Source organism: Lithobates pipiens, unplaced genomic scaffold, assembly GCF_037356315.1.
Source record: "Lithobates pipiens isolate NorthernLeopardFrog02 unplaced genomic scaffold, aLitPip1_a1.2 Scaffold_8, whole genome shotgun sequence".
NCBI lineage: Eukaryota > Metazoa > Chordata > Amphibia > Anura > Ranidae > Lithobates > Lithobates pipiens.
Window position 1 is genome coordinate 80,304,462 of NW_027507903.1, and position 25,794 is coordinate 80,330,255.

The window sequence follows — 25,794 nt, forward strand, 5'->3', positions numbered from 1 at the left end:
AAATTGCTGCATTTGTAAATTTTAAAAGTCAATATAAATGAATAGTAGCGGTAAAAAAAAGCCCTTGTGGATTTAATTAACTTTTTTATTTTTGATTAATTCTCCTTGAAGGGGGTGTGGCAGGGGGCGTGTCCTATGCCTGCATACATTTTCTAGTAGGTGTCCCTCATTAACATCTCAAACTGTTGGGAGGTGTGGCCTGTGTGCTCTAATGCCAGTAAAACTCCCCACTAAGGATGAGCTCTGGTGGGTTCGCACACTCTGTGCAGAGCCCGTCAGGAAGTCGGCGCTGTGCTAATCACAGGCAGTGAGACATTGCCCTGATGCACTGCTGCAGAGATTGGGCAATGTCTCACTGCCTGTAAATAGCACAGCGCTGACTTCCTGACAGGCTCTGCATGTGGAGCATGCGAACACGCCGGAGCTGATCCCTACTCCCCTTGATGTGTGCTGTGCGGGTGAAGTCTGCTTATCATCTTCTAATACATCTTTTAAATGTACTCAGCAAATATCACCCTTCGTCAACCAATCTGTCTCAAAAAATAAAAGAGACTGTCCTCTCCTCTCCTCTCCTCTGCTCTCCTCTCAACTCTCTTTAAAGGGTTAGCTCACCTTATCAGGGGGAAAAAAATGTGTATGTATATAAACAGTATCTCACAAAAGTGAGTACATCCCTCAAATTTTTTTAAATATTATTTTATCCACTTCAGCCCCGGACCATTTTGCTGGCCAAAGACCAGACCACTTGTTGCGATTCGGCATTGCGTCGCTTTAACTGACAATTGCGCGGTCATGCAACGTGGCTCCCAAACAAAATTGACGTCCTCTTTCTCCCACAAATAGAGATTTATTTTGGTGGTATTTGATCACCCCTGCGGTTTTTATTTTTTGCGCTATAAACAAAAATAGAGTGACAATTTTGAGAAAAACTTTTTTTTTTTTTTTTTTTTTTACTTTTTGTTATAATAATCCCCCAAAAATATATATAAAAATTTTTTTTCCCTCAGTTTTGGCCGATACGTATCCTAAATATTTTTGGTAAAATAATCACAATAAGCGATTATTGATTGGTTTGCGCAAAAATTATAGCGTTTACAAAATAGGGGATAGTTTTATGGCATTTTTATTAATCTTTTTTTTTTTTTTTTTACTAGTAATGGCGGCGATCAGCGATTTTATTGTGACTACGACATTATGGCGGACACATCGGACATTTTTGACACATTTTGGGGACCATTGTCATTTATACAGCAATCGCTGCTATATAAATGCAGTGATTCCTGTGTAAATGACACTGGCAGGGAAGGGGTTAACCAGTGGGTGGCAGTGTAGGGGTTAAGTGTTCCTAGGGGTGTATTACTAACTGTTGGGGGCTGGGCTTTCATTTTGTGAACACTGATCTCTGCTCCAATCACATAGAGCAGAGATCAGCGCCACTAGTTGCTAGGCAGAATGGGGAGATGCTGTTTACAACGGCATCTCTCCGTTCAGCCGCCCCGTGAGACGATCGCAGGTATCGCTGCGGCCGGACTCACGGGGGCCCCGACCAGTACACAAGCACGCCACCGGCGGTGCGCTTGCGACGGCAGGGTTTAGACGTTAATGGCTATGTGTTGAGCTATTTTAAGGGGACAGTAAATTTACACTGTCATACAAGCTGTACACTCACTACTTTTCATTGTAGCAAAGTGTCATTTCTTTAGTGTTGTCATATGAAAAGATATGATAAAATATTTACAAAAATGTGAGGGGTGTACTCACTTTTGTGATATACTGTATCTATCTATACCCTGTATAATAATGATGAGCTACCAGTGCCAACATAGCCAGGGTAGTGGTCCAGAGATTATGAACCCCCCCCCCCCCTCTTCTCCTCCTTTATTTAAAGTGATAGTAAACCTCTTTAAAGTAAAACTGAACAAAGACAATGAAATAATGTGCTGGTATGCATCGCTTACTAGCACATTATGAAATGCCTTAGAACAGAGCCTCCCACAGCGGTGCCCGGTCACAGCTGAGGGAACTGACCTGTTTCTTCCAGGTTCATGGGCTCTGGAGCTGTGATGACGTCACTGACGCGCGCAGAAGCCCTCCATTCCGGCAAGAAGCTCTGAAGTTGTGGCACGATACGCCGGACCTTGAGAGAGCCGGCACCCCGGACGTCAGCAGCTGCATGCAGGATGAGTATTTCCTAAACCGTGCAGGTTTAGGATCATTTTCATTTTACCTACAGGTAAGCCTTATTATAGACTTACCTGTAGGTAAAAATCACCAAGCGGGGTGTACAACCACTTTTAGGCCTCAGGGATGTATTAGAGTGACTCTTAGCCCCTGTACACACGGTCAGAGATTTCGACAACCAAATCCGTCGGATTTTGTCCGTCGGATCTTGTCCGAAACTGTTGCATACACACGGTCGGACAAAGTTGTCAAAATCTGATCTTTCAGAACGTGATGACGTAATTTCATTACGATGGGACTACATTCAGGCTAGTAGCCAATAGCTTTGATGTAGGAATGTGATCTGAGCATGCGTGGCACTTTGTCCGAATTCCGAAAATTCTCTACACATGATCGGAGTATGTCCTATTGGACCAGTTTGTCGGAAAATATTTCCAACAAGACGGATATTCCGACGGAATCAGTCTGATGCATACCACGCACAGTCGGATTATCCGACAACACGGTCCGATAGGACACATTCCGACCTATTCTCCGACCGTGTGCACAAGGGCTTTGACCCCATTTACACCTGAGCGTTTTGTAGCTTGAAGCCTGAAGCTACAAAACGCTAGGGGGGAAAAAATCTATTATTCTCAATGGAGATGGTTCACATCTCCACTCCATGTCGCCTGAAGCAGAACGCCTGACGCTCAAACAAGTTCCGGACCCTTTTTTGTCACTCGAATTGAGCAGATTTGGGTGTTTTTCTTCTTTTTTAACATTGGTGACCTTTTGCCCTGCACAAAATCGCGGTAAATTTGCACGATTTTCTGCTTGAAAACACTACGCTCAGGTGTGAATGCAGCCTTATTGGTCAGGGTCAACGCAGAGCATCTGTGTTTGGGAAAACCAGTCTTTCTGATATTTCACATTTATTGTATTAAAGTGGTTATAAAGGCTAAAGGTTTTTTTTTTTTTTTTTGTTTGTTTGTTTACCTTTCTGCCTTCGGGTTGGTTCATACTGCCGTGATTTGTCATGTGACTTGAGAGTTCAAAGTTGCACCCCATTAATGGAACCGTTCTAATCGGTGCGACTCAAAAAAGGTTCCTGCACACCTTTTTGAGGTGACGTCTTCCCCACATTGACTTCTGTTAATGGAGTCGTAAACAAGCTGCAATACAATCATACCTTAAGTTGCATGACTTTCCTCTTACGGTAGTGTGAACTAAGCCTAAAGGTAAAAAAAATGCCTACTTGAGCCTGAACCCCCGATCCAGTGCTGTGCCCAAAAGCAGTGGCACTGCCCTCTTTTCCTCATTGGATTCCGTCAGAACAACAGTAGCCATTGCCTCCTGCTACTGTCAATCAAATCCAGTGATGGGGTTGAGTCAGTGTGTGTGTGTGTGTGTGTGTGTGACAATAGATGCACACAGTGTGGCTCAGGAGTGAGCCTGTAGCAAGTGGCTTGGTAGTTGGGGGGGGGGGGGGGATGTTACCAGGAGGAGTCGGGAGTGCCAGCAAGGAACCCCAGAAGAGGAAGGAAACTTTTAATATCACTTTAAAAATCTAATATTTTTGTGAAATGAAACATGAATAAAATTATTCTGTCTATGGCGAGCCATAGTTATCTTGTTATTTTAGATCAGACCTTGGCAAGTTGTAGTCCCAGGGCCGCATCTGGCCCTTGATGGCACCACTGTCAACATGCCTCTCTGAGCCTATCAGCCTTCTCACTGAGGGAGCTGAGGGGCTCAGAGAAACTTGCTAATAGATGTCCATGTGGAGAGCTGCAAGAACTGGAAGGAGAGAGCCTGAGTAAGTGAGGAGGATCGGATCTGGCGGGAGAGCATTGCATATGGTTGCAGCACAGCCCCATTTAACTTAAAGCTGTACTCTAGTATTTGATACATAGTTTACATAGTTTGGGCCAGGCTGGCCCAAATGAACTGTCCCTCACTGACGTGAGGCCACTAGATGGGGCTACATACAGTATACCACACTGTGTTCTGGGTTCAAGCCGAGACGTCCTGTCTCATACCCGGAACACAATAGAGTCTGAGTGGAACGCTGCCATTCAGAGAAAACAATGTATTCTAGCAATAAATACAAAGCTTCTTATCATTAGCTGAGTCAGAGAGGTGGGCCGATGTCAAAACCTATGACTCAGCCAATCAGAGGAATCTTTTGTATTCATTGCTAGAATACATTGCTTTTTCTGACTGAGTGCCGCTCCATTAAACTCTATTGTGATCTGGATATGAGAAGTTGGAGCTGGAACCCGGAACACAGTGTGGTATTCTCTATGTAGCCTCAGCTATATACGGTTTATACTGCACATCCAGAGCCCTCACATGTTAGTGAGGGACATAGTTTTTTATTTATTTATTTTTTTTTTTGGGCTAGCTTGACCCAAACTAATTATATAAAGTCTAACAAAAGTTGGAGTTCAACTTTAATGGGTGAGTTTGACAAGAGGTGCTGCTTGTCAAGCCTTAGACCACAAGTTAACAATGCCATGGCCACAAAGCAAAGCATTATGCCAATGGCATGTGAACCGCCCCGTATGGGTGGGCAGTTGCCCCTTTTTACCACCTCAAGACCGCCTGCCTGAAAGAGACATATTTCATGAGCAGTTGTACATCTTATTCCAACTGTTTGTTTTCTATATGTACTTGCAGACCTTCCCAGGTCCAAAATTAATTTTGAGTAGTCTGGCCCTCCAAAACAGTCCCAGTTTCTCATGTGGCCCCTTTAGAAAATGAATTGCCCACCCCTCTTTTATATCATATTAATTTATCTTTTACTGATGTTTTTCCCTTTTAGGTCTCTTTGGAGAAAATGCCATCTTTGTTTTGCTGACATTTGCCTTTCGAGTGTTTAACTGCTTCATGGTGCAGACCAGCTTTGTTCCGGATGAATACTGGCAATCCCTAGAAGTTGCTCATAATATGACTTTTAAATATCCTTTATTGTAATTACAGTGTGTTTTATGAATGGGTCATGTCATGTTTTTTAAATACCATAAATGAATGCATTTATTGTAATTGAACTTTTATATATATATGTAAAATATTCAATATGTAATTGAATATTTAAAAATAATTCTAGCCAGTAGAGTCTTTTGTTAGAACAGAGCCCCGATGTCTCCCTTAAACTATTTGGTGTTCGTTGTGTCTGGGAATTTCAGACGCCTGTGCACACAAACACACTATAATACCCACTTTTTGGTGAAGTGTAAGATGATGTTGTATTGAGTAAATGGATACCAAACATGTCAAGACTTAAAATTGGATTCACCCGTGAAATTGTAGTATCTAAAATTTAAAAGCCTCTACAGGTTATCAGTGTAGTTATTTGTGAATTATGGCCCTGGAATGATTGTTCTTACATTGAAATTTGCACTGATACCTCATACAGTACATGTGGTACAATCTCTGTTCACACCTACGTGCATTTGCACTTGTGTATGTGTAGAGGGATGGGGGTATTTACATTTTTTTCAAATTTGCCTTTATTGCTATTACAAAGGTGCTAACAAGCCCATATGTGATAGCTCTGGGAAGGTGGCAGGTACTCTTTATGGAGACTTCAGGGTTCTATCAGACCCCCCCCAATGTCTTCCCTGCCCTCCAATACAGCTAATTGTGCTTGGTTAGCCGCTTCCCTGGCTGTAGCAGCCAGGGATTGACCACTCTGTATCAAGAAGTGATTCAGTCTTTGCTGCTTCCTGGGTCATTAGTCACAGAGGAGAACAAGGAACAGATGATGCAAGGCAGAAATATGGTGGGGGCAAAGACACTCCATTTATATTCAATGAGCTCCATCAAGGCAATGTGCAGCAAGTGTTGATGTGTATGATATTATACACATATTGGGCAGCACAGTGGTTTATTGATTAGCACTTCTGCCCTGCAGTACTAGGGTCATCAATTGGAGTTTCAGCCAAGACACTATATGCATGACGTTTTCATGTTCGTTTTTTTGGTTGTATGATATTCCTCTGGATACTCCGGTGTCCTCCAGAGATATGCTGGTAGGTTAATTGGCTGGAGGCTGATGTCAATGTACAATATATAAATAAAGATGCTGTCTGGCAAGGTGGGCTCTGAATAAAAAAAGGTATAGAAACGGTACCACATCCTATAGTCCTAGAGGAGTATGTACAGAAACAGCAACAAAGAATGGACTTCTTAGGTCAGTGGTTATGTTTTAAAAAAAACAAACAACAACCCTGTGCCCATTCACACAGCGCAGGATACCTGTATGAGGAGACATTTAGTTATTGTCGAATAATTTTTACAATGTTTTATAAGATCCAACATAGCTTGTGATCTCTGGGTATTGGAGAACTTTTTTTTTTTTTTTTCTGATTCTGTACACATTATATATATATATATATATATATATATATATATATATATATATATATATATATATATATATATATATATATATATATATATATATATATATAGTTCTCTATTCCCAAAAAGTTGGGGCGCTGTGTAAAGTCTACATAAACCAGAATGTAATGATTTGCAAATGTCATAAACCCATATTTTATTCACAATAGAAAATGGAAAGCATATAGCATGGTTAAACTGAGAATATGGACCATTTTAAGGAAAATGTAAGGTAATTTTGTAATTGACAGCAGCAACCAAAAACGTTGGGACAGAGCCATGTTTACCACAATGTAGCATCCCCTCTTCATTTACAGCTGTAGTAAACCACAGCTGGTTAAAAAAAAAAAAAACTTGTAAAGCAATTGCATAATGTGGTAGTATGCATCACATACTACCACATTATGAAATGCTTATCATGGAACGAATGCAAACAGAAAAAAAACAAGGATGAATATGGACTTTAAATTGGTAGCCACCAGTAGACCCAAATAAAAAAAGAGCACTCAATATAGTATACATAGAATTTTATTATATATTCATGTTAAAATCATTATAGTAAAACAGACGTTGAAAAAGTTTTCCAATGTATATACATGGTATTATCCTGAATGAATGTCTCCTATTTGAATTAACCTGAAGGTATACTCAAAGACATGATGGACTCTATAATGGGTCTATAAAGGAGGTCATACATTTCAGGGCCCTGTAGGGAAAAAAAAGGTACAGAGGAATCTTTACGCTTTTCACTTTGCAGCTTCCTCAGAAGTTCCTATTGGTACTAGAAAATACAAAAATGAAGAAGGATATGGAGAGATTTAAGATATTCTAATACCGTTCTTCATGAATGAAGCTCTCCAACAATCATATGTCCACTGTTGAGATATATATATATATATATATATATATATATATATATATATATATATAATTTTAGTGTATATATATCAATTACCCCCTTGGCTTATTACCAATTTTGTAACATTAGAGCCTTTAGTTCAGTGTGTGTGGGGTGTTTTTTTTTTTTTAAGGGGTTGTAAAGATAAATGTTTTTCCACCTTAATGCATTCTATGCATTAAGGTGAAAAAACAATCTCACAGTCCCGGTGCCCCCAGCCCCCCCCCCCCCCATTTTACTTACCTGACCCCTCGAAAGTCCCACGCTCGCCCCCGACGTCCTCTTCGCCGCTCAGCCTGGCCGCTGATTGGCTTGAGTGGATGGATTGAAAGCAGCACAGCCATTGGCTCACGCTGCTGTCAATCACATCCAATGACATGGCGTGCCGGGGGGCGGGGCCGTGTGATACAGCCAGCGGCTATAGCCGCTGGCTGTATCACGGGAGTTTGCCCGCAGGTGCTTCTCACCATGCGAGGGAGCTTGCATGAACATGAGAAGTACCTGTGGGAGGAAGCAGAGACAGCCGCCGAGGGACCCCAGAAGAGCAGGTTCGGGGCCACTCTGTGCAAAATGAGCTGCACAGTGGAGGTAAGTATAACATGTTTGTTATTTAAAATAAAAAAAAAAGACTTTACAATCCCTTTTAATCTGAATTATATGTTAAAATTAAAAAAATATATACATAAAATTATTTTTCAGAAATAAAAAAATAATTGGCATGTGCGTATGTATTCACCCCCTTTGTTATGTATTCACCCCCTTTGTTATAAAGCCCATAAAAAGCTCTGGTGCAACCAGTTACCTTCAGAAGTCACATAATTAGTGAAATGATGCCCACATGTGTGCAATCTAAGAGTCACATAATCTGTCATTACATATACACACCTTTTTGAAAGGCCCCAGAGGCTGCAACACCTAAGCAAGAGGCACCACTAACCAACCAAACATTGCCATGAAGACCAAGGAACTCTCCAAACAAGTAACGGAAAATGTTGTTCAGAAATACAAGTCAGGGTTAGGTTATAAAAAATAAATAAATAAATATCCAAATCTTTGATGATCCCTAGGAGCACCATCAAATCTCTCATAACCAAATGGAAAGAACGTAGCACAACAGCAAACCTGCCAAGAGATGGCCACACACCAAAACTCACAGACTGGGCAAGGAGGGCATTAATTGGAGAGGCAGCATAGAGACCTAAGGTAACCCTGGAGGAGCTGCAAAGTTCCACAGCAGAGACTGGTGAATCTGTACATAGGATGACGATAAGCTGTACGCTCCATAGAGTTGGGCTTTATAGTAGAGTGGCCACAAGAGAGCCATTACTTTCAGCAAAAAACAAAATGGCACGTTTTGAGTTTACGACAAGGCATGTGGGAGACTCCCAATATGTATGGAGGAAGGTGCTCTGGTCTGAGGAGACTAAACTTGAACTTTTTGGCCATCAAAGAAAATGCTATGTCTGGTGCAAACCCAACACATCACATCACCCAAAGAACACCATCCCCACAGTGAAACATGGTGGTGGCAGCATCATGCTGCGGGGATGTTCTTCAGCAGTCGGGACTGGGAAACTGATCAGAGTTGAGGGAAAGATGGATGCTGCTAAATGCAGGGATATTCTTGAGCTAAACCTGTACCACTCTGTGTGTGATTTGAGGCTAGGACGGAGGTTCACCTTCCAGCAGGACAATCACCCCAAACCCACTGCTAAAGCAACACTTGAGTGGTTTAAGGGAAACATGTGAATGTGTTGGAATGGCCTAATCAAGGCACAGACCTCAATCCAATATAAAATCTGTGGTCAGACTTAAAGATTGCTGTTCACAAGGGCAAACCATCCAACTTGAAGGAGCTGGAGCAGTTTTGCAAGGAGGAATGGGCAAAAATTGCAGTGGTAAAATGTGACAAGCTCATAGAGAGGTATCCAAAGCGTCCAAAACATATTCAAAGTTGTGGGCATCTTCTGTAAATTCAATTGTTAATTCCAGGTTTGGGAGGTAAAAACAACATGAAAAAGGGGGTGAATACGCTTGCAAGGCAGTGTGTGTGTGTGTAATATATATATATATATATATATATATATATATATATATATATATATATATATATATATATTTTAAAATAAGCTCCCATAAATGTAGTGGGAGACAGGAGAGGATATCTGAGTCTAAAGAGTCCTCTCATATAAATGTAAGACTCCACGGGAGAGAGGATATTAAAGCTCACCTTGTATGTAATGTACTTTGATTATGCCGATTCTGGCTGTAAACTAGTCCCCCGACTCAGGGCATCTGTCTCTTCTCCCCAGCCTATATATATATAATATACATGCATACATACATACATACATACATACATACAGGGCAAAGTCTCCTCCCCCGTGCTCACCTTGCTATGTTCTGGGTGGTGAAAGTGTGGGTCTCTGGGCAAGCGCTGCTGAAGGAAAGGGCATGCCCAGAAATGGCTGACGAGCTATCAGATAATCTCCCCTCCTCTCACTCTCTGTGTGAATCAGCTAGTTCCGAGAGTGCTGCACGTGATCGTGTTAATATCACATCACGTGACTTGCACGATGAGGTGTCAAGGACATGCATAGCGTACTGTGTAAGATCATCAGACTTTTACCCTATCTACATGGGTTCTCATGGTGTGTATCAGAACGCAGCCTAGCTGCCGACACTGGATAGAATCCCATCATATATGTTGGCTGGTATAAATACCACGTGATTAGGAAGGAACATGCTATGGTCCACTAACCCTGGCTGAGAAAAAAAAAATGTGTGTATATGTATATGTGTGTATATATATATATATATATATATATATATATATATATATATATATATATATATATATATATATATATTCATGAAACAAAGCTTTTTAGTAATAGTAACTCACTGTTACAGCCGAGAGGGCTGACACTTCTTCCCTGGGTCTTTCTTTCGTGTTCCTGCTCTTTGGCTGTGTGATTGGCCGAAGCTGCGTTGTGACGTCATGAGCTGCATCATGACGTCTTTTGCGCACGTGAAGCCTTTGTTTCCAGCACCAGGGTCCGAAGGTTCAGGACCCTCAGAGCACATGTGCTGATGACCTCACTGGCTGCATCCAGGGTGAATCTCTCCTAAATGGTGCACGTTTTGGAGATATTCATTTTACTTACAGGTAAGCCTTATTATAGGCTTACCTGTAGTTAAAAATCACAAAGTGGACTTTACTACTGCTTTAATAACTCTCTCTGTAAATGTCTGGGAACTGAGAGGACCAGTTTTCTGGAGTTTTGGTAATGTTGTCCCATTCTTGCCTGACAGGATTCTAACTGCTCAACAGTCCTGGGTCATCTTTGTTGCATTTTTTTGTTTCAAGATGCACCAAATATTTCCAATTGGTGAAAGGTCTGGACTGCAGGCAGGCTAATTGGGCTCCCGGACTCTTACTAGGAAGCCATGCTGTTGTCATAGATGCAGTATGGGGTTTAGCATTGTTCTGCAAAAATATGCAAGGCCTTCCCTGAAATGATCTGGATGGAAGCATATGCTGCTCTAAAACATGGATATGTCTGTCAGCATTGATGGTGCTTTTCCAGATGTGCAAGCTGCCCTTTCCATATGCACTAATGCCGCATTCCGCCCCCCCGTCAATACTATGAGATAGGGTGGATTTGTTTTAAATCAAATCGATTTTAAATCAACTAGGCTTAAAGGGGTTGTAAAGGTTCGTGTTTTTTCACCTTAATGCATCCTATGCATTAAGGTGAAAAAACATCCGACAATACCAGAACCCCCCCCCCCTGTTTTACTTGCCTGAGCCCGTTCACCTGCTGCGCTCATCCCGATGTCCTCTTCGCCACTAAGCCTGGCTGTTGATTGGCTAGAGTGGATGGATTGAAAGCAGCGCAGCCGTTGGCTCGCTCTGCTGTCAGTCACATCCAATGACGCGGTGCGTCGGGGAGGGGCTGGAAACGTGGCCACAAGTACTAACCACCATGCGAGAGAGCTCGCATGAAGGTGGTTAGTACTTGCAGGGAGGAGCTGAGACCGCTGCCGAGTGACCCCAGAAGATCAGGTTCGGGGCCACTCTGTGCTCTGTGCAAAACGAGCTGCACAGTGGAGGTAAGTATAACATGTTGTTTAAAAAAAAAAAAAAAAAAAAAAAATCATAATTTTTAAATAGCAACTATCATCTGTCCCGCAGCGACTCCTCCTCTGCCTCGCTGTTGACTCCCCGACTGTCCTATTCACTTTAATGGGGCGGCTGGTGATGGGGCAGTGACACAACCAGGCGAGGGACATGGCAGCAGCAGATGAGTGGATGTCCGCTAACAGGCACTGCCATGATGGATCTGAAATGGCAGGTGCTCTTTAAATGTAAGGACTTATTCTTGCTGGTAGGTAGAATCATTAATACTTGCAAACAAAATTAGGGTTTCCTATTTAGAATAATAAGCTGTCAGGTTAGTAAAACAGCGATATCAGAACCAATTCAGTAATAGTTTATAGTGTACATAGATTTGCAAAGCAATGGGATAAAGGAATATTCCTGAAATTTTGTTTTATCTCATGGTTACAGTAAAATTGTGTGAATGAATCCATGGAGTACATGTTATCTCAGCTTGCAGAGCTTGGGATTCATTGAATGAGTTCACCAAAAATTTTAATATTGCAGAATATACAGCCTCCTGCTACATAACCAAGCTCCATTTCATGCTGAATAAACTCAATTATTAATGTATCTTAAATAGAAAACTATCTTTAGATAGATTTTTACTCCAAAAGCATTTTATTAAAATAAATTTGATAAAAATCTGATAAAAACAAAACAAAAAAAATCATTGATTTATATCCACCCTGCATTCAGAGATGCAGACTTCTGAAGCGAGTGTCGATAACAAGCTGGAAGGTCCCTCTCCTCTTTGGCCTGGAGGACCCTACGCTCATGGTTGTACGGTTGTGGGTTAGCACTCTCGCCTAGCAGTAAGAAGGGTCACTGGTTCGAATCCCAACCAAGACACTACCTGCCTGGAGTTTACATGTTTTCCCTGTGCCTGCATTGGTTTCCTCCGGTTTCCTCCCACAAACCAAAGACATGCTGGTAGGTTAATTGGCTTCTGTCCAAAATTGGCCCTAGTATATGAATGGGGACCTTTGATTGTGGGCTCCTTGAGGGTAGGGACCAATGTGAGTGTGCAATGTATAGTATAATAGGGACAATTGTAGCCATTCACTCGGGATGGACTGGTGTCTTTATTCAACCTTACTAACTATGAAACAAGAAAATTTTGACTTCCACTTTACAACAGACCTTTTTAAATGAGCTTGGCCCAGAAAAAATGGCAACGTTTCTGGATCATGTTCAGATATGGCTTCTTTGCATGATAGAGCTTTAACGTGCATTCTTGGATGGCACAGCGAACTGTGTTCGGACAGTGATTTTTGGAAGTATTCCTGAACCCATGCAGTGATGTCTTTCACAGAATCGTGCCCGTTTTTAATGCAGTTCTATGAGGGCCCGAAGATCATGGGTATCCAATATTGCATTTCAGCCTTGTTTCTTGTGCACAGATTTCTCCGGATACTCAGAATTCTGTAGTGTAGATGATGATATAGTTAAAGTCTTTGTAATTTTACATTGAGGAGCATTATTCTGAAATTGCTCAACAGTTTTTAGACTCAATGGGGGAGATTATTTATTTATTTTTTATTTTTATTTTTTTTAAAACTGGCGCAAACAGAATCTGGTGCAACTGTGCATAATAACCAATTGGCTTCTAACTTCAGCTTGTTCAAGTAAGCTTTGACAATAAAACCTGGAAGCTTCGCCAGATTCTGTGTGCACCCGTTTTTGTAAATCAACCCCAGATTGGTGAACCTCTGCCCATCTTTACTTCTGAGACACTCTGAATCTCTGACGCTCATTTTATACCTTGTTACTACCACTTACTTTGCCAGGTTTTTGTTGCCCCGGCTCAACTTTTTTTTGGGAGGTGTATTGTTGCCATTAGTTCCAAAATCTTGCCATATCTTTTTTTTTTTTTTTTTTTCCTAAGAATTGTGCATTTTGGTAATTTATAAACACCTGTAGTAAATATACAGCGTTTTGCATTTTTCTTTACATATCAAGTAATCACAATGAATATTATTTCACTTTAACAATAGTAATTATGGCTATTTAACATGGGAATGGAATGAAGGACTGAGGGGCTTCACTTACCCACTGCTATTTGCCTCTGTGTATAAAGTTTTGGATTGGATTGGCAAGGATGAAGTCTTCTTCTTGGTATGTATATTTAGCGGTCTTACATTTCAGTATCTGAATATCTTTGATAAATGAAATGGTTTGTAGTTTAGGTAATCCCAATAGGGAATTGGCAGAATAATTTCAATCTGGTAAGTGAACATTTGATCTCACCCTGGAGTCCTATGGATGTCTATTGTAATTGTTAACCTGAATCCAGTTATATAAAGAGGAAAGGATCTCCGCTATTAGCCCAGGTGAATAAACGATAGAGGGTGGCCTCGGTCTACAGGCCTATGACTCTATGATTAAGCCCTGGTGGGCGGGACAAAATGCATCAGGGTGTGTGGTTTGGTGGAGACCCGTAGACTGAGCCCACTTTTTATTGTTTATTCACCTGGGCTGGTCGGAAATAGCGGTGATCCTTTCCTCCTTACATTTACTAACCCCCTGGATTGGTATTAGGACACAGGGATATGCTTTCACCTCTACTTTGAGCAGCTATAAGACCCCTTTCAAACTGGGTCATTTTGCAGGCGCTATTGCGCTAAAAATAGCGTGTGCAAACCGACCTGAAACAGCCACTGCTGTCTCTCCAATGTGAAAGCCCCAAGGGCTTTCACACTGCAGTGGTGTGCTAGAAGGACGTTAAAAAAAAAAAGTCCTGCTAGCAGCATCTTTGGAGCGATGTATACACCGCTCCTGCGCATTGAAACTAATGGAGCAGCACGGCTATACCACCGGCAGCAGCAGCGCTTTGTGGTGGTTTTAACCCTTTCACGACTGAATACCGCCGGTAAAACGATGGTAAAGTGGCACTAAACATAGCGCCGTTTTACTGCCGACGCTGCTCCCGTCCCTGTGTGAAAGGGGTCTAAAAGAATGTAAAAAAAAATTTAAAATTTTTGAGTGCTGGGCGGATATTAAGTGTAGATGCCTTATTTTAGGTTTGCAGTACTCTAATGGGAAGGAGGACTTCTCTGTTTGCTGGACTTCCTGTGATGAATATTCATACAAAACCCATTTAACCATTGTAAACGTGCATTATATGTTCAACTTGAAACGTAATAATCTTTTTATAGGTCTGGATTCCAAGATTGATACAGGCTATATTTTCTGGCCTTGCAGATGTAAGACTGTACGGTCTAATGAGGCGTCTGGAAAATGCAAATGTGGCAAAATGGGTGGTATGTAAAAACTTGATCATTGGATGTCATAAATCGTTAGCACAGCAGGAATTGCAAGTATAGTATATGTTCTCAAGAGCAATGGATGGGTCCTTCCCCTTTCTCTCTTCCCCCCCTTATTCTTTTCATTTGGGCTCAGTATCCCCCCCCCCCCCCCCCCCCGAATAAGCAATGGTGTTTGCACCCTTGATATACTTATGTGCATAGGATGTGGTGTCTCTCCTATTGTATCCTAAGTTGTAATATGTTTGTTGTATCTTGAATTGTCATGCTCATTCTTGAAAAAAATTTAATTATATAATGTGTCACTTAATTTTATTTTGGCTTGAGTGGTGAATGTTGAAACTCCTGTCTGCACAAAATTGTAACCCCCCTTAGTGGGGACACAGCATTAAAAACATGACAGGGGTTCTAACCTTTCCCTTCTCTATCCAAATGTACAGAAATAGTTTTGTCTTTAGATACACATTAACGATACATAACTAGATACTGAAAAACATTTGAGATGTCTGTAACTAAGGCAGGCCACAGACTGTGCAAATTCCTTTCCTGCAGTAATAGGTTGCAGGAAAGAAATTTGCATGATTCCCCCATCAAAACAGAAAGTGCAGACAGGGGAATCCCTCTTGTTGGGCCATTGTCTGCTCCCGACAGGGATGCCGGGATAAGATGATTATCGCTAGCGGTTATAGAAGCCGCTTGCGATACTCGAATACGGCAGGCTGGTTGTGCCCAAGTTGATTGATCGATCAACTTGATACATTCATCCTGCCCATTAATAATATGAATCTCGGCTGGTTCAGCAGGAACCAGACCGCATATGGCCGGCTCTACTGTAAGAAACCAAAGCAAAACTCCACCCAAAACAATATTTCACATGATGCATAGAATGTGGCAGGAGTTGATCCTCTGCCAAGTACTTGCAGCTCCTCTTATTCCATCCCTAAGGCAGGCCATACATGGAGCGAGTTTCTTTCCTGCAACTGTGGGTGTGTGGTTGCAGGAGCACTGTGTTAATTTGGGAATCTCTTCCTGCTGAGCCATTGAATTCTCCAGGCAGGGGAAGCTGTCCTTCGGGAGAGAAGACAGTGACTATTGCTAGCGGCTATACCAGCCACTAGCAATAACTATACTAGCAATAACTATATGTAAAATTCATCAGGCCGATCGTACCCAAATTGATCTATCGACTTTGCCTACACATTGTTTGAATCTCAGTCACTTCCTTCTGAACCGGCCTAGATTCAAACCTTCTAGGGCTGGCCTAACACAGCCATTGCTCAACATTTCCCTGTCAACAGTTTATAGAAGTTCACTCTAACCCTACAGAAAACACTGTGCGTTGTGTGAAGTTCTCTGCATTAGACAGCTTCCCCTGCCTGGAGAATACAATGGCTCAGCAGGAAGGTATTCCCAAATTTAACACTGTGTTCCTGCAACCACACACCCACAGTTGCAGGAAAGAAACTCCCTCTGTGTATTGGCTGCCTTAGGCTGGCTTCACACCTGTGCATTGTAGTAACTCACGCAGTTTACCATGCATTACCATAACACATAGTGCTATATTCCGTGTATTGTAGTTATAAATTAATGGCACCACAACCAGCACAGTACAATAGGAGTTGGTGGAACCACACTACAGCACACCACCACTTGCAGTACTGTTCATTGTGGTGCACTGCTGGGAGGGAAAAAAGTACAGGTCCAGCAAAAGAAAAAAAAAACTGCTTAAATGCTCCCCAAAACACACACATTAGAGCAGAAAAAAAAAGTTGACTGCCCATATCATCCAATGTAATTCCAGCTATTATTTGCCTAATGGCAAATACAAAGGTAAGGACTAATTGTTGGCTATAGGCATGCTTTTATTTCAAGTCCACTTTGGTGTGTGTGTGTGTGTGTGTGTGTGTGTGTGTCTTTTTATTTATTTTTATTTTTTTATTATTTTTTGGCTTTCTAATCGTTAACACTTGTTTTTTTTTTTACATTTATTGTATTCAGTACTTTTGTCAGCTGTGTTCCTGGTTCACCTGGTTTTGTTGCACAAGAACTCTCACAAACACCATGGAAACTGTACTCGGCACATTGGCTCTGTATTCGTTCCCACTGGAAGGTTCACCTACAAAGAGCAGGTGAAAGAAAAACTAGACAAACAACTTCTTCCATATCTGACTTTGCTGTGGATTGTCATTCTAAATCTGTCTTCTTGTTTTCTAGTACTAAATACTTGCTATTTGTGGCTTTGGCTTTTGTTATACGACCAACTGCCATCATTCTTTGGATTCCATTGCTCATCTATCACTTCTTTAAAGAACCGAAAAAACTAGATTTAGTGCTACAACAATGTCTACCTGTTGGGTAAGTCTTTACATTGAATTCAAGTGGAAAACATACTGCACATTATTTTACAAGCTGTGTGATTGATTTAACCACTTAAGGACCGCCGTATTGCCATTATACGTCATCAGAATGGCACAGGCAGGCACAAGCACGTAGATGTACGTGCCTGCCTTCCAGCGGGTGGGGGGTCCGATCGGACCCCCTCCCGCTGGATACGGCGGTCCGTTTCCCTCCGGGAGGGATCCGTGATGAGGGGATGGCCGTTGGTTTCTGGCCACCCCCTCTCGATCGCTCCTGGCCAATGACGAACTTCCTCCCACTGTGTATTGTTTACACAGGAAGGAGGAAGTGATGTCATTCTCCTCGGGGCGGTCTTTTTGACCGGACTATGAGGAGAAGACTAAAAGTAAGTGCACCAAAACACTACACTGACACATAGGTACACTTAGGTACACAAACCCCCCCCCCCCCGATCGCCCCCCTCCCCCTCTGCCCCCCCAGTCACAGTGTCACTGATTGCATTGATCATTTCTTTACTGATCAATGCATTCAGTGTCAGTTGTAAAAGTAAAAACTGTCAGGGCAGTTAGTGTTAGGTCCAGGGTAGCCCCCTATCACCCCCCAATAAAGATTTAACCCCCTGATTGCCCCTAGAGTTAACCCTTTCACCCCCTTTTGCCAGTGTCACTAAGCGATCATTTTTCTGATCGCTGCATCAGTGTCGCTAGGTAGCTAGTTATTTTTTTAGGTTCACCGCCAGGTTTTTATATTGCTAGGTACCCCGATATACTACCCAATAATGGTTTTAACATCCTGATTGCCCCTAGTTAACCCTTTCACCCCCTTTTGCCACTGTCACTAAGCGATCATTTTTCTGATCGCTGCATCAGTGTCGCTACTGTCGCTAGGTAGCTAGTTATTTTTTTAGGTTCGATCGCTCCTGGCCAATGACGAACTTCCTCCCACTGTGTATTGTTTACACAGGAAGGAGGAAGTGATGTCATTCTCCTCGGGGCGGTCTTTTTGACCGGACTACAAGGAGAAGACTAAAAGTAAGTGCACCAAAACACTACACTGACACATAGGTACACAAACCCCTCCCCCCCCCAGTCACAGTGTCACTGATTGCATTGATCATTTCTTTACTGATCAATGCATTCAGTGTCAGTTGTAAAAGTAAAAACTGTCAGGGCAGTTAGTGTTAGGTCCAGGGTAGCCCCCTATCACCCCCCAATAAAGATTTAACCCCCTGATTGCCCCTAGAGTTAACCCTTTCACCCCCTTTTGCCAGTGTCACTAAGCGATAATTTTTCTGATCGCTGCATCAGTGTCGCTAGTGTCGCTAGGTAGCTAGTTATTTTTTTAGGTTCACCGCCAGGTTTTTATATCGCTAGGTACCCCGATATACTACCCAATAATGGTTTTAACATCCTGATTGCCCCTAGTTAACCCTTTCACCCCCTTTTGCCACTGACACTAAGCGATCATTTTTCTGATCGCTGCATCAGTGTCGCTACTGTCGCTAGGTAGCTAGTTATTTTTTTAGGTTCACCGCCAGGTTTTTATATCGCTAGGTACCCCGATATACTACCCAATAATGGTTTTAACATCCTGATTGCCCCTAGTTAACCCTTTCACCCCCTTTTGCCAGTGTCACTAAGCGATCGTTTTTCTGATCGCTGCATCAGTGTCGCTACTGTCGCTAGGTAGCTAGTTATTTTTTTAGGTTCACCGCCAGGTTTTTATAGCGCTAGGTACCCCGATATACTACCCAATAATGGTTTTAACCCCCTGATTGCCCCTAGTTAACCCTTTCACCAGCGATCACAGTACAAGTGTCACTGGTGACGCTGGTTAGCCAGTTAGTTATTTAGGTTCCCCGTCAGGTTTTTATATAGCGCCAGGGACCCCCATATACTACCTAATAAAAAATTTGAACCCCCTGATTGCCCCTAGTTAACCCTTTCACCACTGATCACAGTATAAGTGTTACGGGTGACTCTGGTTAGTTTGCTTTTTATAGCATCAGGGCACCCACCATTTATTACCCAATAAAGGTTTAACCCCCTGATCACCCGGCGGGTGATATCAATTAGGTTTTAGGGTCAGGGTCTGCGTCGCCCCAGGCAGCGATAGGTTAGTGCCAGTACCGCTAACACCCACGCGCAAAGCATACACCTCCCGTAGTGGTATAGAATCTGAACAGATCAATATCTGATCTGATCAGATCTATACTAGCATCCTCAGCAGTTTAGGGTTCCAAAAAAACGCATTGTTAGCGGGATCAGCCCAGATACCTGCTAGCACCTGCGTTTTGCCCCTCTGCCCAGCCCACCCAAGTGCAGTATCGATCGATCACTGTCACTTACAAAACACTAAACACATAACTGCAGCGATCGCAGAGTCAGGCCTGATCCCTGCGATCGCTAAAAGTTTTTTTGGTAGCATTTTATATTTAAATCCGGAAGGCAGTGCTTGGTTTTCGGGGTCCCGTACGTGGCTAGGCTCCCAAAAAGTCCCCCACATGTGGTATCCCCGTACTCGGGAGAAGCAGCAGAATTTATTTTGGGGTGTAATTTGACTTCTGCCCATAGCATGTGTGAGCAATATATCATTTAGTGACAACTTTGTGCAAAAAAAAAAAAAGTTTGTAATCTTCCCGCAACTTTTGGCAAAATATAAAATATTCCATGGACTCAACATGCCTCTCAGTAAATAGCTTGGGGTGTCTACTTTCCAAAATGGGGTCATTTTGGGGGGTTTTGTGCTATTTTGGCATTTTATGGCCTTCGAAACTGTGATAGGTAGTGAGGAGTTAAATCAAAAATTTGCACCCTTAGAAATCCTGAAGGTGGTGATTGGTTTTCAGGGTGCCGTGCGCGACTAGACTCCCAAAAAGTCCCACACATGTGGTATCCCCATACTCGGGAGAAGTAGCGGAATATATTTTGGGGTGCAATTCCACATATAACCATGGCATGTGTGAGCAATATATCATTTAGTGACAACTTTTTGTAAAAATTCTTTTTTATTTTATTTTTTTTTGTCATTATTTAATCCCTTAGGACAAAAAAAATAAATATTCAATGGGCTCAACATGCCCCTCAGCAATTTCCTTGGGGTGTCTACTTTCCAAAATGGGGTCATTTGGGGGGGGTTTGTACTGCCCTGCCATTTTAGCACCTCAAGAAATGAGATAGGCAGTCATGAATTAAAAGCTGTGTAAATTCCAGAAAATGTACTCTAGTTTGTAGACGCTATAACTTTTGCGCAAACCAAAAAATATATGCTTATTGACATTTTTTTTACTAAAGACATGTGGCTGAATAAATTTTGCCCTCAATGTATGACTAAAATTTAGTTTATTCGATTTTTCTTATAACAAAAAGAAGAAAATATCTTTTTTTTTCAAAATTTTCGCTCTTTTTCCATTTATATCGCAAAAAAAAAAATCGCAGAGGCAATCAAATACCATCAAAAGAAAGCTCTATTTGTGGGAAGAAAAGGACGCAAATTTCGTTTGCGTGCAATATTGCATGACCGCGCAATTACCAGTTAAAGCAGCGCAGTGCGAAATTGGAAAAAGACCTCTGGTCCTTAAGGTGTTTATTGGTCCGGAGCTGAAGTGGTTAAGTACATCAATATATCAATACACACCTAAAGTGAACGCAATGGTTTTTATAGGCTCTAGCCCTACTCCTAAAAAGATATTTATGTGGTGCTGGGTGTGGTTAGCTGCAGTTGGGGACAGATGCCCGAGCCTGGACACTGCTGACTGCGATTGCCAATTCTTACCGCAGGAATTTGGCAGCTCACCAGCTGGGTAACTGGACCTAAGCCTGATGTTTCTCCTCTAATGTGGTATAGCTACTAGATGGCACTGACTACCATAACAAGTAGGTATGCTCCTCATTGCCCTCCAGTGGCCATAATGCTGCATTTTTTTTGCATTGACATATTGTTGCAAATGTAGCCTGAGAACATTGTTGATTTTGCCCCATTTGCACAGAACAAATGTTCATGCAGTCTTGATGGGCATAAAGCTATGGATTTAAAAAAATAATAAAATTTATACCCCTTAAAGTGATTGTAAAGGCTCTTTAAAAAAATAAATAAATGTTCTATTTCCTCTATGCAGTTAGTTTTGCACAGAGCATCCTGGATCCTCCTCTTCTCTGGTCCCTGTTTGCTGCTCCCTCCTTTTGAGTGCCCCTCAGTCAGCACACTGACAAATAGAGCTTTCTTTTGGTGCTATTTGATCACCTCTGTGGTTTTTTATTTTTTGCGCTAAAACAAAAAAAGAGTGAAAAACGAATTTCTTCATCAGTTTAGGCCAATATATATTCTACATATTTTTGATAAAAAAACAAAACATAAAAACAACACAATAAACGTATATTTATTCGTTTGCGCGAAAGTTATAGCGTCTACAAACTTTGCGAAAGATTTATGAAATTTTTTATTTATTTCTTTTTTTTGGCTGTGATGTATTTTTGGGCCCATTGACATATATACAGCGATCAGTGCTATAAAAATGCACTGATTACTGTGTAAATGTCACTGGTAGGGAAGGAGGTAACACTAGGGGACGATCAAGGGGTAAATGTGAGTTCTAACTGTATGGTGATAGGACTGAGTAGACGAGGAGACATATCCCTGTTCCTACTTACCTGTCTCCTCTCCTCTGACAGTACAGGGATTTGTGCGTTTACACACACAAATCCTCGTGCTGGTACTCGTGTGTGGCCGGCGGCGAACTCCAGCCACGCGTATCGGGTCCTCCGCTGTGTGGCAGCACGTGTCCTCTGTCGGCTCTTAATGTGTCAAAGGACATTCAAAAAAGTATTGGTTACTGGTATCGGCCAGTACTTGGAAAACAAGTATTGGTACTTGTAATCGCTCTTAAAAAAGTGGTAACGGTGTAACCCTAATTTAAAGACCTCAAGACTGAGTTTGACCTACCCATCCCTGTTTTTCTGGGGGGGTTTTTTCTACTTCCGCCACGTTTTACGCAGCCAATTTGGGGAGTCCATCCCCGATTTTACAGTCACTATACCTGTTTAGCTTTTTTGAGTCTGAAACTTGTAAAAACATCTAATGTCCTACTTTCTACAACTCCTTCCTTCCAGTGGCTACTAACCTTAGAAATTAAAAACCCGATGGGTGGCAGACGTTAGGAAGATAGAGGATGAAGAATGGGACTCTATGCTTGAATCATGTAAGCTAGTCTCCCCAAACCTCCTTGACCCCCCCCCCCCACTTGTTTATACTACATAGAACCTAGGCCACACTATAGTCCTTTGTGCCCCAGATGTGGTGAGACCAGCAGCACTTTTTACCATTTTGGTATGGTCATGCCCTGCTATTCAAGACTATTGGTCACAGGTGGTTTGGTTCCTACATGATCGAATGGGCTCTCCATTAACCCTCTGTCTCAAGCAGTGCCTCTTCGGATCTTCCCTAATCTGGAAAGTGATAAATATTGATGTATTTTCTTACAAGAAACGCTTTTTAGAATGTTGATTTGCTAGGGTATGGCTCAGGACTTCACCCCTGACAGTCCAGAACTGGGTGGCTGCTAATAACCTTATGCTGCCATACATGAAAGATATTTATATCCATAGAGGTTGCCCAGCTAAATATCATAAGATTTGGGACAGGTGGCTAGAACATTCCTCTACATGCATTGATGATGACTCTGTGGGTATATAAGTGTCTGCTTCATGTATGCACTGTATTACTTGCTGCATCTACTTGATTTGCACCATTATGAGCTACCACCTATTGAATAGCTGGTATAGTTTGCCTTGCAGGTGAGAGCTTCTAAAGTTGTTTTATTTTAATTATATTTAAAGAACTGACCATTTTGTTTTTATTGTTATTAGTTTTTCAACCTAAAATAAAGAAAGGTACAAGACAAATAGATTGGCAAAACACAAAGTACCAGCTTGTACATTATAATATAAAGAAGCAAGAATGGGGTAATTGGACCCCTAAACAGGATACAAAACCTATTATCACCTAACACAGTGGTGGTATAATGAGACCACAAACTGGTTTCCAGTAGAAGAAAGAAAAGATTACATTAGCTCAAATAGGTCCTATCTGTGCTAAGGTGTGTAACCAGATGTCAAAAGCCACTGTACTAGGCACAAAGAAAAGGTAGAAAAATACAAGAGGGCAAGAAGAAAGGGGGGGGGGGGGGAGGGGGAGATTAGTGTAGAGTATCCACCTGTATCAGAGCCCTACCCAATTAGGAAGCTGCCATGCATGCACGCCGTGACACGGCCATGGATATGTCAGACTGGGGAGCTTCTAAGAGGTCCAACAATTCCCAAACCCAGTTATGGGCATCCAGTGTATCAGTTAAGGAGGCAGTCAGGTATTCCCTCCACTTCACCGCTTGGAACCTAGAGTGTGGTTCAAACAAAGGGGGGGTGGCCTCCCGTTTCTTCTATTAAATAGAAACCAAGCAACACGCTGTAGTCATCACCAGCACAAAGAGTTGTTTTTGTTTTTTTAGAAAGATTAGAAGGTGGGAAACCCAGGAGAGAGTTTTTTTTTTTTTTTTTTTTTTTTTGGGGGGGGGGGGTTTGAAATGAACCCAGGATCCAAAGAAGGAGTAGAGTCGTGAATGAACCATCTGCCAGTAAGGGACAATTAATGGGCAGGACCAATAGATGTGGTACAATGTGCCTGGGTCTTTTTTGCAACAGTGGTCAGCAGAGTGATATATGGAGTGGAGCAGATCTGGGGTTTGTTACCAGCGATTGATAATTTTTATACTGATTTTCCTTGTACAAGGTGCAGATAAAGCTCTTGGATGCCTGTGACCAAATCTGTATGTACCGATTTTGTGGGAATCCTCCTTCAATTTGTTGATCTTTTGTAATTTAATTGTGTCCATCCTGATGTTTCTTCTCAGGTTTTGGTTAAAAATGAAAAAAGAAATGCATGTGCCTTTCACTAACTGTATTAACTTTTTACTGACCACCTCAAGAATATTAATTACATGTGTGTTTTGCAGACTCTTTACTTTTGGGGCCTCACTGATAATTGACAGAGTATTTTTTGATAAGGTATGTTTCAGTGAAGACTAAACATTGGTATGTTGTAAAACTTCAGTTTCTTAACCCTTTGTATAATTTGACCATATTATCTAATGTTCTATAGAAAAAAACAGAATGATTGCACAATGGATGCACATTTACTATAGGTACATGATCATCGGGATTTGCCAACTGCCAAAAGAAATAAAAAATCACTATAAAGGGGGTGATGTCAGCTGAATGCTCGACTAAAACCACACATTCTACACATGTGAATTTGAAAAACTCTTAGGGCCCATTTAGATCCTGGTGTGTTTCATTACCATGCGTGTTGATGCATGTTTTTTTCACAAATTAATGTGCATTGCATTAAGACAGCCCATTCCAATGAATATTCTGGCAATGCATCAAGGACATGCACCATTTTTGGCAAAGTAGCGCACAACAACTGCAGAGCGTTACCATGTATTGTGCTGCTCTGTAACATTTTTGCATTAATGCTGTTTTACTTTAGTGTGTGAAGGGGCCATTCAAAATAAAATTGCACTGCAGCACATTAGTATTTACTCCAGTAACAAGTGCGTTACCAAACCGAAGCTGAAAAGCACCTTGTTGCTACACTACAGGCTTCCTAACTCCATAAAACAGTGTATATACAGTTGTACTCATAGGTTTACATACCCTAGCAGCCATACCCTCTTGGCCATTTTTCAGAGAATATGAATGATAACACAAAAACATTTCTTTCACTCATGGTTAGTGTTTGTCTGAAGCCATTTATTATCAATCAACTGTGTTTACGCTTTTTAAATCACAATGGCAACAGAAACTACCCAAATGACCCTGATCAAAAGTTTACATACCCCAGTTCTTAATACCGTGTGTTGCCCCCTTTAACATCAATGACAGCTTGAAGTCTTTAGTGGTATTTGTGGATGAGGCTCTTTATCTTCTCAGATGGTAAAGCTGCCCATTCCTCTTCGCAAAAAGCCTCCAGTTCCTGTAAATTCTTGCATGAACGGCACGTGTGAGATCTCCCCAGAGTGGCTCAATGATAATGAGGTCAGGAGACTGAGATGGCCACTCCAGAACCTGCACTTTATTCTGCTGTAGCCAATGACAGGTCGACTTGGCCTTGTGTTTTGGATCATTGTCATGTTGGAATGTCCAAGTATGTCCCATGCGCAGCTTCCTGGCCGATGAATGCAAATGTTCCTCCAGTATTTATTTGATAACATACTACATTCACACAGTTGATTGATAATAAATGTTTTCAGCCAAACACCAACAATGAGTGAAAGAAATGTTTTTGTGTTATTCATATTCTCTGAAAAATTACCAAGAAATCATAAATTCTGCCAGGGTATGTAAACTTCTAAACACAACTGTAATTGCCTACCACAGTGATGGCAAACCTTGGCACCCCAGATGTTTTAGAACTACATTTCCCATGATGGTCACCTACACTTGAGAGTGCATGAGCATCATGGGAAATGTAGTTCCAAAACATCTGGG

The 25,794-nt window shown here is 41.7% G+C and overlaps 1 protein-coding gene across 1 annotated transcript in view; it reads left to right on the forward strand.

Moving 5' to 3' along the window:
• Positions 1 to 25,794, forward strand: part of PIGB (phosphatidylinositol glycan anchor biosynthesis class B) — a 54,315-nt gene that overhangs the window by 12,339 nt on the left and 16,182 nt on the right. The window contains exons 2-7 of the mRNA XM_077468387.1: positions 4,988 to 5,120; positions 13,625 to 13,745; positions 14,786 to 14,890; positions 16,892 to 17,022; positions 17,108 to 17,248; positions 24,258 to 24,309. Coding sequence (XP_077324513.1) covers positions 4,988 to 5,120; positions 13,625 to 13,745; positions 14,786 to 14,890; positions 16,892 to 17,022; positions 17,108 to 17,248; positions 24,258 to 24,309 — 683 coding nt within the window. The remainder of the gene's footprint in view (positions 1 to 4,987; positions 5,121 to 13,624; positions 13,746 to 14,785; positions 14,891 to 16,891; positions 17,023 to 17,107; positions 17,249 to 24,257; positions 24,310 to 25,794) is intronic.